This window comes from Oncorhynchus kisutch, linkage group LG14 (assembly GCF_002021735.2).
Source record: "Oncorhynchus kisutch isolate 150728-3 linkage group LG14, Okis_V2, whole genome shotgun sequence".
In the NCBI taxonomy this organism is placed as follows: domain Eukaryota; kingdom Metazoa; phylum Chordata; class Actinopteri; order Salmoniformes; family Salmonidae; genus Oncorhynchus; species Oncorhynchus kisutch.
Genome location: NC_034187.2, coordinates 86,680,977 through 86,695,976, shown reverse-complemented (window position 1 = coordinate 86,695,976; position 15,000 = coordinate 86,680,977). Strand labels below are relative to the sequence as shown.

The following is a 15,000-nucleotide window of genomic DNA, read 5'->3' as shown; positions in this document are numbered from 1 at the left end:
TCACGGACGTCGTAATGAGCGGGCCAAGGCGCAGTGTGTGTAGAATTATTACTATTACTATTGAATTATTTCGGTGAAACTTCAAAACAAAACAATAAACAAACATCGAAATGTGAAAGTAGTGGTGCACATGCACAAACACAAAACAATATCCGACAAACACAGGTGGGAAAAATGGCTACCTAAATATGATCACCAATTAGAGGCAACGATTACCAGCTGCCTGTAATTGGGAACCATACAAAACCACCAACATAGAAATACAATGACTAGAACATAGAACTAGAACACCCCCCTAGTCACGCTCTGACCTAAACACCATAGAGAACCGAGGGCTCTCTATGGTCAAGGCGTGACATAGAGACTCAAACCTAGAAAATGGTATTTCATAGACTAGAGATGAGGAACAATGGGAAAGTAATTCATCTTTGAAAATTGTTAAACTTGTAATCTCACTTTTGAGAAAATTGCCCTTGAATGTTTTGGTACACTTACTGGAGACATCCTTTTTATCTACACCCAGTCAGCATCGTTCACACCCTCTTAAGCTTTAGCCCCACCCATCTCTTTAATGATTCACATGTGAGGCCATGTACTAAACAACCTAAGATTTCAAGACTAAAGGCTGGTTTATAGTACGGGTTCCTAAATTCAATCTGGAGTGCCAGAGTGCGCTCTGGGGGACTGTAAACTCAGAGCGTTGTCAGATTGTCCCTTTGTAAATTCAGAGCATTTTGCTCTCGGAGCGTTCAGAGAGCACACTGGAGGCTCTGGCCGGGGAGTAGGGTTCATCTGAACGTTCTGTCCTAACAACAGCAGTCAAGCACCCAAGCTAACTAGCTATGGTTGGCTAGCTTGCTAGCTACTTCCAGACACAAATGAGGGAACACCTCACTCTGACCATTTTACTCGCCTTAGCAGAGCTGGTTAGGCTGTCTTCATTCTAATTTTGTCCAGAACGTTGGTGACTGTAACTGCGCTGCAGTCAACAATTTAATTATGCTTTTTTTTGCCAAAGTTTACTGACACCGGGCCAATTTGAATGGGTGTTAAGGGTTCTTAAATTCATCAGTTATTCTGCACTCTGGCACACTCAGACGAGTGGTCTGAAAGCAGAGTAAATAGCCAGAGTGAATTTATGAACTACGTCTATTGACAGTTGTAGCAGTGACATCATGAACATTCTATTGACATTTTTACTTGTATAGTGGAGTCTTTTGTTTAGACAAATAGCTAGCTAGCAGGTAGCTATACAGGTTCAATGTGATACTAGCTAGGTGCCCTGACCTTAGTATTCTTTGTTTTCTTTATTATTTTGGTTAGGTCAAGGTTAAGACACGGGTGATGGACGTGTTTTTGCCCCTGTCTAGGGGGTAAATATGTCTGTGGGTGTTTACTAGTCTAGGTGTTATGTATGTCTATTGTTGCCTAGATTGGTTCTCAATTAGAGGCAGCTGTTTATCGTTGTCTCTGACTGGGAACCATATTTAGGCAGCCATATTCCTTTGGTATTGGGTAGTGGTTTATTGTCTATGTGTTAGTTGCCTGTGTCTGCACTTATCATATATAGCTTCACGTTCGTTTAGTTGTTTTGTAAGTTTGTTTAAGTGTTCTTCGTTTCATTAAATAAGAAGATGTATTCACATCCCGCTGCGCCTTGGTCTCACCCGTACAACGAACGTGACACTAGGTTATATGCAATACACTATAACTAGCAATGCAAATGGCTCTGAGATACGAATAATATCACCGCACAGATCATACATGTAACTTTAGCTAGCGAGCCAACTTGAAATGAAAACGACTTTCTGACTAAATTAGAAACGTGTAATATCTGAAAATGTAGCTAGCTAGACTCTCATACCTGTATACATGGATGGACGCTTCTCCCTCTCTGTCACGAATGCCATGGTTACCCTTCGTTTGAAGATGTAATCCGGAGACAGGTGTTTTATACACCTGTTTATACACTCTGTTCTCTTTTCGACCGTCTGCATATGAGCAATCAAATGACAGAATCTCCTCCATCTCCTTTTCATACTCTAATTGCACCTTGCATTCCACAGATGCCAAAAGTGAATAACAGCACCTTTGCTATGTGATTTATTTAAAGAAAGAAGCTGTGTTAGAAAGGATTACCTACACATATTGACCAGCTCATGTTATAGACAGAAGGGTGCTACATGGCAGACCAATCCGAACTCTTCTCTCGGCATGTCCAGCCCATCCATTATCTCATCCAATCATGGCTCGTGGGAAGGATCCTCATCCAATCATGGCTAGCGGGAAGGTTCCTGACTTTTTCCGTGAACCAACTGTGTTCGTAATGTAGAAATTGTTTTCATATTTACAGATGGCATACAAGTTTTGTAATTAAGGCACATGATTGTTCACATATTCCAGAAGGTATTGCTGCTAAAAATAACTATGCATTTTGATTAAAAATAGCTCACCTGTGAAGTAGTGATGTGGGACATAAGCCTACTTTCCTGAAGTGAGTCACATCTGTATAAGTGCCTTGGCTTGTTGAATATCCTTCCCTGTAAGCGAGCTGAACGTTTGATTTCCTTCTTACTAAATTACGATGTTTACTTTGAATATGTTAGAATAGCTTTCCACGTTTACTTTTCCTCAGCCAAAAGTAACGAACCGCAAAACCACTAGCCTATGTCAATCTACTATGCCCCATAATAGAAAAGTTAACCCACTCTATTAGTCAGCTTGTCGTTCTATGCGAGAAAGAAATAGCCAATTCCGATCCATTTCAAATAACATTTCTTACAACTTTAAAAAGCAATGAGGTGGATGCAACAGATCAGAATGTTTAGCTTAAAATGTTGCTACATCATTTTTTGTTCACTTTATACGCACAACAATGTGCACAAGGCAGTAGGCTACGTGTGGGAGTATTTGGCAACCACTGTTGTCATAAGCGAACTGCACAAGTGAGGGGTTTCATGTGACAGAAATTAAAATATCCATCAGACATTTAGAAACAGGGGAGATCTAAAGATGCAACAACTAGCATGGGATGCTAATATTACTGGGATTATCAACAACTAGCATGGGTTGCTAACATGACTAGGATTATCATCAACTACCATGGGATGCTAATATGACTAGGATTATCATCAACTAACGTGGGATGCTAATATGACAAGGATTATCATCAACTAGCATGGGATGCTAATATGACTAGGATTATCATCAACTAGCATGGGATGCTAATATGACTAGGATTATCATCAACTAGCATGGGATGCTAATATGACTAGGATTATCATCAACTACCATGGGATGCTAATATGACTAGGATTATCATCAACTACCATGGGATGCTAATATGACTAGGATTATCATCAACTAGCATGGGTTGCTAATATGACTAGGATTATCATCAACTACCATGGGATGCTAATATGACTAGGATTATCATCAACTACCATGCGATGCTAATATGACTAGGATTATCATCAACTAGAAGGGTTAATAATATGACTAGGATTAGCATCAACTAGCATGGGTTGCTAATATGACTGTGTCTTTAGCTACTAAACAATGAAAGAAAGTTTATTGTAAAACCAACAGAACATGAGAGAAATAGAGAGAAATATGCCAGAGAGAACTCGGCTAGAGAGAAATAGGCTAGAGAGAAATAGGCTAGAGAGAAATAGGCTAGAGAGAAATAGGCTAGAGAGATATAGGCTAGAGAGAAATAGGCTAGAGAGAAATAGGCTAGAGAGAAATAGGCTAGAGAGATATAGGCTAGAGAGATATAGGCTACTTTGAAGCAAGGTAAGACAGTCCTCATAATATGAAGTAAAATGTTCAGGTTTCAAACAATGAAGTAATTTTTCAAAATGCATAGGCTATTGACTCCAGCTCATTGCAAAGTGGTGTGTGATGCACCGCAGCCTGCCTCCAATTGTCTATCCACTTCAACGGTGAATGGGAAGCACGCTTCAATTACCAGTTGAAATATAATGAGAAGTTATTTTTTAATCGTGGCCATCAAAACAGTTTTTTTTAACACGCGATTGTATTTAGAATTGTTGCACAATGATAGGGCTTATTAAAGTATGTCTGAGGAGCTGTGGCAGCAGCTCTCGCAATGTCTGACAGAGTTTCCAGCTGAAACCATCCCGCACTTGTCTTTTCCCACGAACACTGACTTTGCTGATAAATACTCTGTTAATTAAGGGAAAACGTACTTGATACTATTGTGACGTGTTGTAGTCTCTCTTAGCTACTTAAGTTGAATGCAATAATTGTAATTTTCTCTGGATAAAAGCATCTGCTAAATGACTCAAATGTTAAACGAGACAAATATATAAAAAAGAAAGATGAGGAGTAATGTCTGCTGTCACCTTCACAGTGTGAGAATAAAATGGAGGAAAGAGGGATAGGAGGACAGAAAGATGACAAGACAACAAAAGCCTGACAGAAAGAGTCTCCATTCCTCTCCTCTCACCTTCACAGCGTGGCACAGCATTGTCCCAGACCACATTTCCATCCTTCAGGATACAGGAGACAGTCTGGGAGCCATGGGTCTTCACAAAGCCCTCCTCACACAGGAAGGAGATGGAGCTGCCCAGCTGAAGGTTCTCGCCAAACCTCTTCCCATTCACTGGAACCCCCGGGTCTGGACACTCGTTGTGGCGGAACGCTGGGGAGAGAGAGAGAGAGAGAGAGAGAGAGAGAGAGAGAGAGAGAGAGAGAGAGAGAGAGGGCGAGAGAGAGAGAGAGAGAGAGAGAGAGAGAGAGAGAGAGAGAGAGAGAGAGAGAGAGAGGGCGAGAGAGAGAGAGAGAGAGAGAGAGAGAGAGAGAGAGAGAGAGAGAGAGAGAGAGAGAGAGAGGGCGAGAGAGAGAGATAGAGGGAAGAGTCAGGGTCTGTTACTGAGTAGGAGTTGGGAGGAGTGTAGGTTGGAGGGTGGGCAGGTGTGTGTGTGCGTGTGTGTGTATATCAATAAGTGTATGTGTATGTGGTGGTTAGAGACTGGTGTGTGTGTCTATGGGAGGGGCAATTAGAGAAACTAAATAAAGTGAGGCCCCTGAAAACTCAAGGAGGCAAACTGCAGGATCCAGCTACGACAAGTACCTACTACTATGCTAAACATTGGTTGGGCTAATGCTAATCTCTCACAGCACAATTTAATTGTCTGAGACCTTAAAATTATTGAGCAACTTTCTCCAATAAACTTTTTTTGTCATCGTTCTGTTCGGTAACAGACACATTTGTTTTACTTAGCGAGCCTTATTGAAACATGTGCAGCCCTTCCACAACAGATAACATTGCGGAGATGATGCATTGATAGAGAGAGAGCGAGAGAGAAAGAGCGAGAGAGAAAGAGCGAGAGAGAAAGAGCGAGAGAGAGCAAGAGAGAGCGAGAGAGAGCGAGAGAGAAAGAGGGAGAGAGAGAGAGCCCAGTACATCACTGGGGCCAAGCTTCCTGCCATCCAGGACCTAAACTCAGACTTACCATGTGTAAATATTTGTATGAACATAACAAGATTCAACAACTGAGACATAAACTGAACAGGTTCCACAGAATAACATTTCAATGAATAAACTCAAAATCAAAGAAGAAGTCAGTATTTGTACCTTTATTTAACAAGGTCAGAACCACTTCTTCTTTTCAATGACAGTCTAGGAACAGTGGGTTAACTGGCCTAGGAACAGTGGGGTTAACTGGCCTAGGAACAGTGGGTTAACTGGTCTAGGAACAGTGGGTTAACTGGTCTAGGAACAGTGGAACAGTAGGTTAACTGGTCTAGGAACAGTGGGGTTAACTGGTCTAGGAACAGTGGGGTTAACTGGTCTAGGAACAGTGGGGTTAACTGGTCTAGGAACAGTGGGGTTAACTGGTCAAGGAACAGTGGGTTAACTGGTCTAGGAACAGTGGGGTTAACTGGTCTAGGAACAGTGGGTTAACTGGCCTAGGAACAGTGGGTTAACTGGTCTAGGAACAGTGGGTTAACTGGTCTAGGAACAGTGGAACAGTAGGTTAACTGGTCTAGGAACAGTGGGGTTAACTGGTCTAGGAACAGTGGGTTAACTGGCCTAGGAACAGTGGGGTTAACTGGCCTAGGAACAGTGGGTTAACTGGCCTAGGAACAGTGGGGTTAACTGGTCTAGGAACAGTGGGGTTAACTGGTCTAGGAACAGTGGGGTTAACTGGTCAAGGAACAGTGGGTTAACTGGTCTAGGAACAGTGGGTTAACTGGCCTAGGAACAGTGGGTTAACTGGTCTAGGAACAGTGGGTTAACTGGTCTAGGAACAGTGGGTTAACTGGCCTAGGAACAGTGGGTTAACTGGTCTAGGAACAGTGGGTTAACTGGTCTAGGAACAGTGGGTTAACTGGTCTAGGAACAGTGGGTTAACTGGTCTAGGAACAGTGGGTTAACTGCCTTATTCAGCAGCAGAACAACAGATTTTTACCTTGTCAGCTCTGGGATTTGATCTAGCAACTTTTTGGTTACTGGTCCAAGGCTCTAACCACTAGGCTACCTGCCTCCCCCCTCTAACCACTAGGCTACCTGCCTCCCCCCTCTAACCACTAGGCTACCTGCCTCCCCCCTCTAACCACTAGGCTACCTGCCTCCCCCCTCTAACCACTAGGCCAACTGCCTCCCCCCTCTAACCACTAGGCTATCTGCCACCCCCTCTAACCACTAGGCTACCTGCCTCCCCCTCTAACCACTAGGCTACCTGCCTCCCCCCTCTAACCACTAGGCTATCTGCCACCCCCTCTAACCACTAGGCTACCTGTCGCCCCCTCTAACCACTAGGCTACCTGCCTCCCCCCTCTAACCACTAGGCTACCTGCCTCCCCCCTCTAACCACTAGACTACCTGCCTCCCCCCTCTAACCACTATACTACCTGCCTCCCCCTTCTAACCACTAGGCTGTCTGGTTATAGTGGAGCTACCTGTCTGGTTATAGTGGAGCTACCTGTCTGCTTATAGTGGAGCTACCTGTCTGGTACCTGTCTGGTTATAGTGGAGCTACCTGTCTGCTTATAGTGGAGCTACCTGTCTGGTACATGTCTGGTTATAGTGGAGCTACCTGTCTGGTACCTGTCTGGTTATAGTGGAGCTACCTGTCTGGTACCTGTCTGGTTATAGTGGAGCTACCTGTCTGGTACCTGTCTGGTTATAGTGGAGCTACCTGTCTGGTTATAGTGGAGCTACCTGTCTGGTACCTGTCTGGTTATAGTGGAGCTACCTGTCTGCTTATAGTGGAGCTACCTGGCTGCTTATATTGAAGCTACCTGTCTGGTTATAGTGGAGCTACCTGTCTGGTTATACTGGAGCTACCTGTCTGGTACCTGTCTGGTTATAGTGGAGCTACCTGTCTGGTTATAGTGGAGCTACCTGTCTGGTTATAGTGGAGCTACCTGTCTGGTACCTGTCTGGTTATAGTGGAGCTACCTGTATGGTTATAGTGGAGCTACCTGTCTGGTTATAGTGGAGCTACCTGTCTGGTTATAGTGGAGCTACCTGTCTGGTTATAGTGGAGCTACCTGTCTGGTACCTGTCTGGTTATAGTGAAGCTACCTGTCTGGTTATAGTGGAGCTACCTGTCTGGTACCTGTCTGGTTATAGTGGAGCTACCTGTCTGGTACCTGTCTGGTTATAGTGGAGCTACCTGTCTGGTACCTGTCTGGTTATAGTGGAGCGACCTGTCTTGTACCTGTCTGGTTATAGTGGAGCTACCTGTCTGGTACATGTCTGGTTATAGTGGAGCTACCTGTATGGTTATAGTGGAGCTACCTGTCTGGTTATAGTGGAGCTACCTGTCTGGTTATAGTGGAGCTACCTGTCTGGTTATAGTGGAGCTACCTGTCTGGTTATAGTGGAGCTACCTGTCTGGTACCTGTCTGGTTATAGTGAAGCTACCTGTCTGGTTATAGTGGAGCTACCTGTCTGGTACCTGTCTGGTTATAGTGGAGCTACCTGTCTGGTACCTGTCTGGTTATAGTGGAGCTACCTGTCTGGTACCTGTCTGGTTATAGTGGAGCGACCTGTCTTGTACCTGTCTGGTTATAGTGGAGCTACCTGTCTGGTACATGTCTGGTTATAGTGGAGCTACCTGTCTGGTTATAATGGAGCTACCTGTCTGGTTATAGTGGAGCTACCTGTCTGGTACCTGTCTGGTTATAGTGGAGCTACCTGTCTGGTTAAAGTGGGCAACCTGTCTGGTACCTGTCTGGTTATAGTGGAGCTATCTGTCTGGTTATAGTGGAGCTACCTGTCTGGTACCTGTCTGGTTATAGTGGAGCTACCTGTCTGGTTATAGTGGAGCTACCTGTCTGGTACCTGTCTGGTTATAGTGGAGCTACCTGTCTGGTTAAAGTGGAGCAACCTGTCTGGTATCTGTCTGGTTATAGTGGAGCTATCTGTCTGGTTATAGTGGAGCGACCTGTCTGGTTATAGTGGAGCTACCTGTCTGGTACCTGTCTGGTTATAGTGGAGCTACCTGTCTGGTTATAGTGGAGCTACCTGTCTGGTACCTGTCTGGTTATAGTGGAGCTACCTGTCTGGTACCTGTCTGGTTATAGTGGAGCTACCTGTCTGGTTATAGTGGAGCTACCTGTCTGGTTATAGTGGAGCTACCTGTCTGGTACCTGTCTGATTATAGTGGAGCTACCTGTCTGGTTATAGTGGAGCTACCTGTCTGGTACCTGTCTGGTTATAGTGGAGCTACCTGTCTGGTTATAGTGGAGCTACCATCTCATTTCAGTTCTGCTGCTGGAGGAGGAAGACTACTGCTGTGGTGGTTTTAGCGGTGAATAGTGAGGATGGGGCGATAGCGGATATGGAGAGAAGGTTGGAGAGATAACAGCTGTGCTGGATAGCCATCAATAGGGTTAATAGTTCAGATGATATGGGTCTATTTAGGGATGAGGTTCAAGAACCTGAATAGTCTATAGTAGAAAGTATTAGGTAAAAAAGACACCTTTGTTGGATTCGGGCTAAACTTTGAACATTGAGATATTAAATACATAATAGATCAGAAGTTTTTTTTGTCTGAATACAGCTGTGTCGAACCTTTGGGGAATAATTAAACTTGGTTAAAGCTTCTCTAATGTCCGTGAGTTATTTACTCTGAAAAATAAGAACCCAACACCTTTCTGCTGAGAGGAGCATGAAGATAGGGCAGATAAGAGTAATGATGTGTCGGAGTGGAACGTTGTGACGGCTACTGAGGTTCAAGAAGGCCTGAGAAAGTACATTTAGGATTCCTCAGTTTCATTGTCTGTTTTTTTTGGGGGGGGCAACGACGACACAATCTAGTATTTGATGGATGCCGGTTGCAGATAGAGGCACAGAGATATGTAATTAATTTTCATGTCTGATATACAGAGGCCGTAAAACATATTGGTGAAACTACTAGATGGACTGATGGCGTCAGCATGGCTACTCCAGTAGTAACTGGACCATCTGTTCACGACTGGTGCTTCTACAAGTCTTGACATGTGTTTAGAGGGGGGGGGGGGGGGGGGGGGGGGGGGGGGGGGGTTCTTCAGAAATCTGTGTCAAAGGGCCCTTGATCGTAATTGAAAGTTACTTGGACAAATGAGAGCAGAAATGCCCTTTGAAGATGATTGTGGATACAGAGTTATTAGAGGGGTAACTGAAGAAAATGATGAATAATCACATAAGGATGAATTGTCTCAGCACGATAGAGATGAAGATTGAAGAAGTTGGATGTGGTGGGGGGTTTGGATGGGCTGGAGGAGGGAGTTGGATTGGGTTGGTGGGTGGGTGGGGGGGGGGGGGGGGGGGTAGGTGGGGGGGTTGGAATGGGTGGGTGGGGGGGTTGGATTGGGTGGAGGGTTTGTAAGGGTTTGGGGGAGTTGCAGAGATGGGACTGTAACTGCCAATTGGATATCACGAAATAGAGGAGAAAAATATGTAACAAAAAAATGTCACATTTTAAAATAATAATTACATCTCCAATCATAACCACCTCCACACACACACACACACACACACACACACACACACACACACACACACACACACACACACACACACACACACACACACACACACACACACACACACACACCATCCACACCATCCACACAGCACAGGGGTGACATGTTGGGGTTGCTGAAATCCTCTTCATTATTCTCTGCATCCTGATTGGACTGGGAACATCATCCATCACCATCATCTTATTTATTAAACCACCAACAATCACCGCCATTCACATGCATACAAGCACACGCACACCACCAACAATCTCCTCCATATAGTTTGGCAGGCTGCTTAATTAACATGACTGATGGAATGAGTCCTGCCCTAAACCCCGCCCGAAAAAACAGGTTTGCCTGTGAGAGGAGACGCAGAGATGCTGCTCGGAGAGAACTAGCTGTCGGCTTCAATTAACAGGTCTTGACGTTCATTCACAACATTGTGTCTTTATGTATCATATTCGCTAATTAATACATTAACGTCCGTGTGTTTCCCAAATCGCAGGATTCGGTGATCATTATATCTCACTGCATCTAGACACAGTCAATGTTGAAGACAGTGTTGAAATAGGTCTGTGTCCCAAACGGCAACCTGTTCACTATGTAGTGCCCTATGTAGTGCCCTATTCACTATGTAGTGCCTTATTCAAAATGTAGTGCCCTATTCACTATGTAGTGCAATATTCAATATGTAGTGACCTATTCACTATGTAGTGCCCTATTCAATATGTTGTCCCCTATTCACTATGTATTGCCCTATTCACTATGTAGTGCCTTATTCAAAATGTAGTGCCCTATTCATTATGTAGTGCCATATTCAATATGTAGTGACCTATTCACTATGTATTGACCTATTCACCATGTAATGCCCTATTCATTATGTAGTGCCCTATTCACTATGTAGTGCCATATTCAATATGTAGTGTCCTATTCACTATGTATTGACCTATTCACCATGTAATGCCCTATTCACTATGTAGTGCCATATTCAATATGTAGTGTCCTACTCACTATGTATTGACCTATTCACCATGTAGTGCCCTATTCACTATGTAGTGCCCTATTCATTATGTAGTGCCCTATTCACCATGTAGTGCCCTATTCCCCATGTAGTGACCTATTCATTATGTAGTGCCCTATTCACTATGTAGTGCCATATTCAATATGTAGTGACCTATTCACTATGTATTGACCTATTCACCATGTAGTGCCCTATTCACTATGTAGTGCCCTATTCATTATGTAGTGCCCTATTCACCATGTAGTGCCCTATTCATTATGTAGTGCCCTATTCATTATGTAGTGCCTTATTCATTATGTAGTGCCTTATTCATTATGTAGTGCCCTATTCATTATGTAGCACCTTATTCATTATGTAGTTCCCTATTCACTATGTAGTGCCTTACTCATTATGTAGTGCCTTATTCATTATGTAGTGCCTTATTCATTATGTAGTGCCCTATTCATTATGTAGCACCTTATTCATTATGTAGTTCCCTATTCACTATGTAGTGCCTTACTCATTATGTAGTACGCTATTCACTATGTAGTGCCTAATTCATTATATAGTTACCTATTCACTATGTAGTGCCCTATTCACTATGTAGTGCCTTATTCACTATGTAGTACCCTATTCACTCTGTAGTACCCTATTCACTCTGTAGTACCCTATTCACTATGTAGTACCCTATTCACTATGTAGTACCCTATTCACTCTGTAGTACCCTATTCACTATGTAGTGCCCTATTCCCTCTGTAGTACCCTATTCACTATGTAGTGCCCTATTCACTATGTAGTGCCCTATTCACTATGTAGTGCCCTATTCACTATGTAGTGCACTATTGAGTAAAAAAAAAGTACAAACTGAATGCATTGTGGGTAGGATGAGGTGTGTAGCTTCACAACGTGAAATCGTGTGATCAGATTAGATGTTAGTCACTGTACAGTTGTTTTCCCTATTGCATGTATCACAGCGTACTGTGTTGGTGTAATTCTTATTACCTTTATTTAACTACGCAAGTCAGTTAATTAAAATAGCAAAACTGCCTGTTTGCAAATAGCAAAACTGCCTGTTCAGGGGCAGAACGACAGATTTGTACCTTGTCAGCTCTGGGATTTGAACTTGCAACCTTTCGGTTACTAGTCTAACGCTCTAACCACTAGGCTACCCTGTCGTATCTGACTTTACAACATGCATTTCTATGTACAGTACCAGTCAAAAGTTTGGACACACTTACTAATTTCCCGGGGTTATTCTTTATTTTCGTTTGTTGTTCTACATCGTTGAATAATAGTGAAGACATCAAAGCCTAACGTAATTGTTTCACGAAGGTCAAGGATCATTTTGCTATTTGCTTTGACATTTTAAGACCCCTTGAAGTATAAAAAACATAAATAAAAAATTATTTGATGAAGAAACAAAATCTGGACTTACTGCTATTAGCCCATAGAAACACATAGTCCTTACTGCTATTAGCCAATAGAAACACAGTCCTTACTGCTATTAGCCAATAGAAACACATAGTTCTTACTGCTATTAGCCAATAGAAACACAGTCCTTACTGCTATTAGCCAATAGAAACACATAGTCCTTACTGCTATTAGCCAATAGAAACACAGTCCTTACTGCTATTAGCTAATAGAAACACATAGTCCTTACTGCTATTAGCCCATAGAAACACATTGTATAACAGATAGTCCTTACTGCTATTAGCCCATAGAAACACATTGAACAACAGATAGTCCTTACTGCTATTAGCCCATAGAAACACATTGAATAACAGATAGTCCTTACTGCTATTAGCCCATAGAAACACATTGAATAACAGACAGTCCTTACTGCTATTAGCCCATAGAAACACATTGAATAACAGATAGTCCTTACTGCTATTAGCTAATAGAAACACATAGTCCTTACTGCTATTAGCCCATAGAAACACATTGAATAACAGATAGTCCTTACTGCTATTAGCCCATAGAAACACAATGAATAACACATAGTCCTTACTGCTATTAGCCCATAGAAACACATTGAATAACAGATAGTCCTTACTGCTATTAGCCCATAGAAACACATTGTATAACAGATAGTCCTTACTGCTATTAGCCCATAGAAACACATTGAACAACAGATAGTTCCCCCCCCGAAAAATCCAAAGAGAGTTTTTTCTTAAGTATCTGTCCTATATCTGAGAGATTTATGAAAGATCAGGAAACATTGATTTATTTATTTATTGAACTTAATTCTTTGGAACTAAACAGTCTCCATACATACTTCCATGAAGGTTTTCACCCTGTACCGGGGGACCTTCAGACAAGTCTGTGTGCGTTCATAGATCAAACCCACATGTATGTACGTGTTCCTCAGAGTAATATTAGTGTGCAGCTCAAACTGTTTAGACGCTACAAAGAAGTTTGCAGATCGGCTGTACCGACTCTAGACGAGTCGCAAGGCACTAATGGGGGAAAACTGAGAACTGAGAACACTATCGTGTTTGTGAGTCTCATCTTTCCATAACAGGGTCATAATACGTTAGTTTTGTCGTCCAAAACCATTACAGACAGTTTTATGACAGACGGCCACACCAGCTCTGTCACCTTTCACCGCAGAAGCGGAAGTGCGACATCAGTATATCGAGATGCATTTAAACAATGCAACAGAGGATATTTTTCATAATATTCCAATTAGATGTCTGCGGAGGTGCGGACATCGACTCTGGTGGGTTTTAACCACATGTAACATTAAAAAGGTATGAATTGTCTACTAAACAAGTTACAACTGTATGCCAACGCAACTGTCCGTTTGGCGTTATTCACAACTGTCTTGAGGAGATCAATTATATTCACAGAAATTACGTCTGGATTTATTTTACATCTTTAGTCTTAATTCTAGATCCAGGACCACTTCATACCTACCTACTCCTCTCAATGCCCTACAATACCCTACAATACCCTACAATACCCTACAATACCCTACAATACCCAACAATACCCTACAATACCCTACAATACCCTACAATACCCAACAATACCCTACAATACCCAACAATACCCTACAATACCCTACAATACCCAACAATACCCAACAATGCCCTACAATACCCTACAATACCCTACAATACCCTACAATACCCAACAATACCCAACAATACCCTACAATACCCTACAATACCCAATAATACCCAACAATACCCTACAATACCCTACAATACCCAATAATACCCACAATACCTACAATACCCACAATACCCACAATATCCAACAACACCCAATAGTACCCAACAATACCCAATAGTACCCACAATACCCACAATACCTACAATACCAACAATACCTACAATACCCAACAATATCCAACAATACCCAACAATACCCAACAATACCCATAATATCCAACAATACCCAACAATACCCAACAATACCCATAATATCCAACAATACCCAACAACACCAACAATACCCAATAGTACCCACAATACCCACACTACCTACAATACCCAACAATACCCACAATACCCAACAATACCCACCGTACCCAACAATACCCACAATACCCTAAAATACCAACAATACCCACAATACCCAATAGTACCCACAATACCCACAATACCCAACAATACCCACAATACCAACAATACCTACAATACCCTACAATATCCAACAATACCCAACAACACCCAATAATACCCACACTATCTACAATACCCACAATAACCACAATACCAACAATACCCACAATATCCAACAATACCTACAATACCCAACAATACCCACACTACCCAACAATACCCACCGTACCCAACAATACCCACAATACCCTAAAATACCAACAATACCCACAATACCCAACAATATCCAACAATACCCAACAACACCCAATAATACCCACACTATCTACAATACCCACAATAACCACAATACCAACAATACCCACAATATCCAACAATACCTACAATACCCAACAATACCCACAATACCCAACAATACCCACAATACCCTAAAATACCAACAATACC

General features: G+C 42.5%; 1 protein-coding gene across 1 annotated transcript in view; it reads right to left on the bottom strand.

The window, feature by feature from the left end:
* Positions 1-15,000, bottom strand: part of csmd2 (CUB and Sushi multiple domains 2) — an 895,829-nt gene that overhangs the window by 426,095 nt on the left and 454,734 nt on the right. Inside the window, 1 exon segment of the mRNA XM_031789283.1 lies at positions 4,472-4,666. Coding sequence (XP_031645143.1) covers positions 4,472-4,666 — 195 coding nt within the window.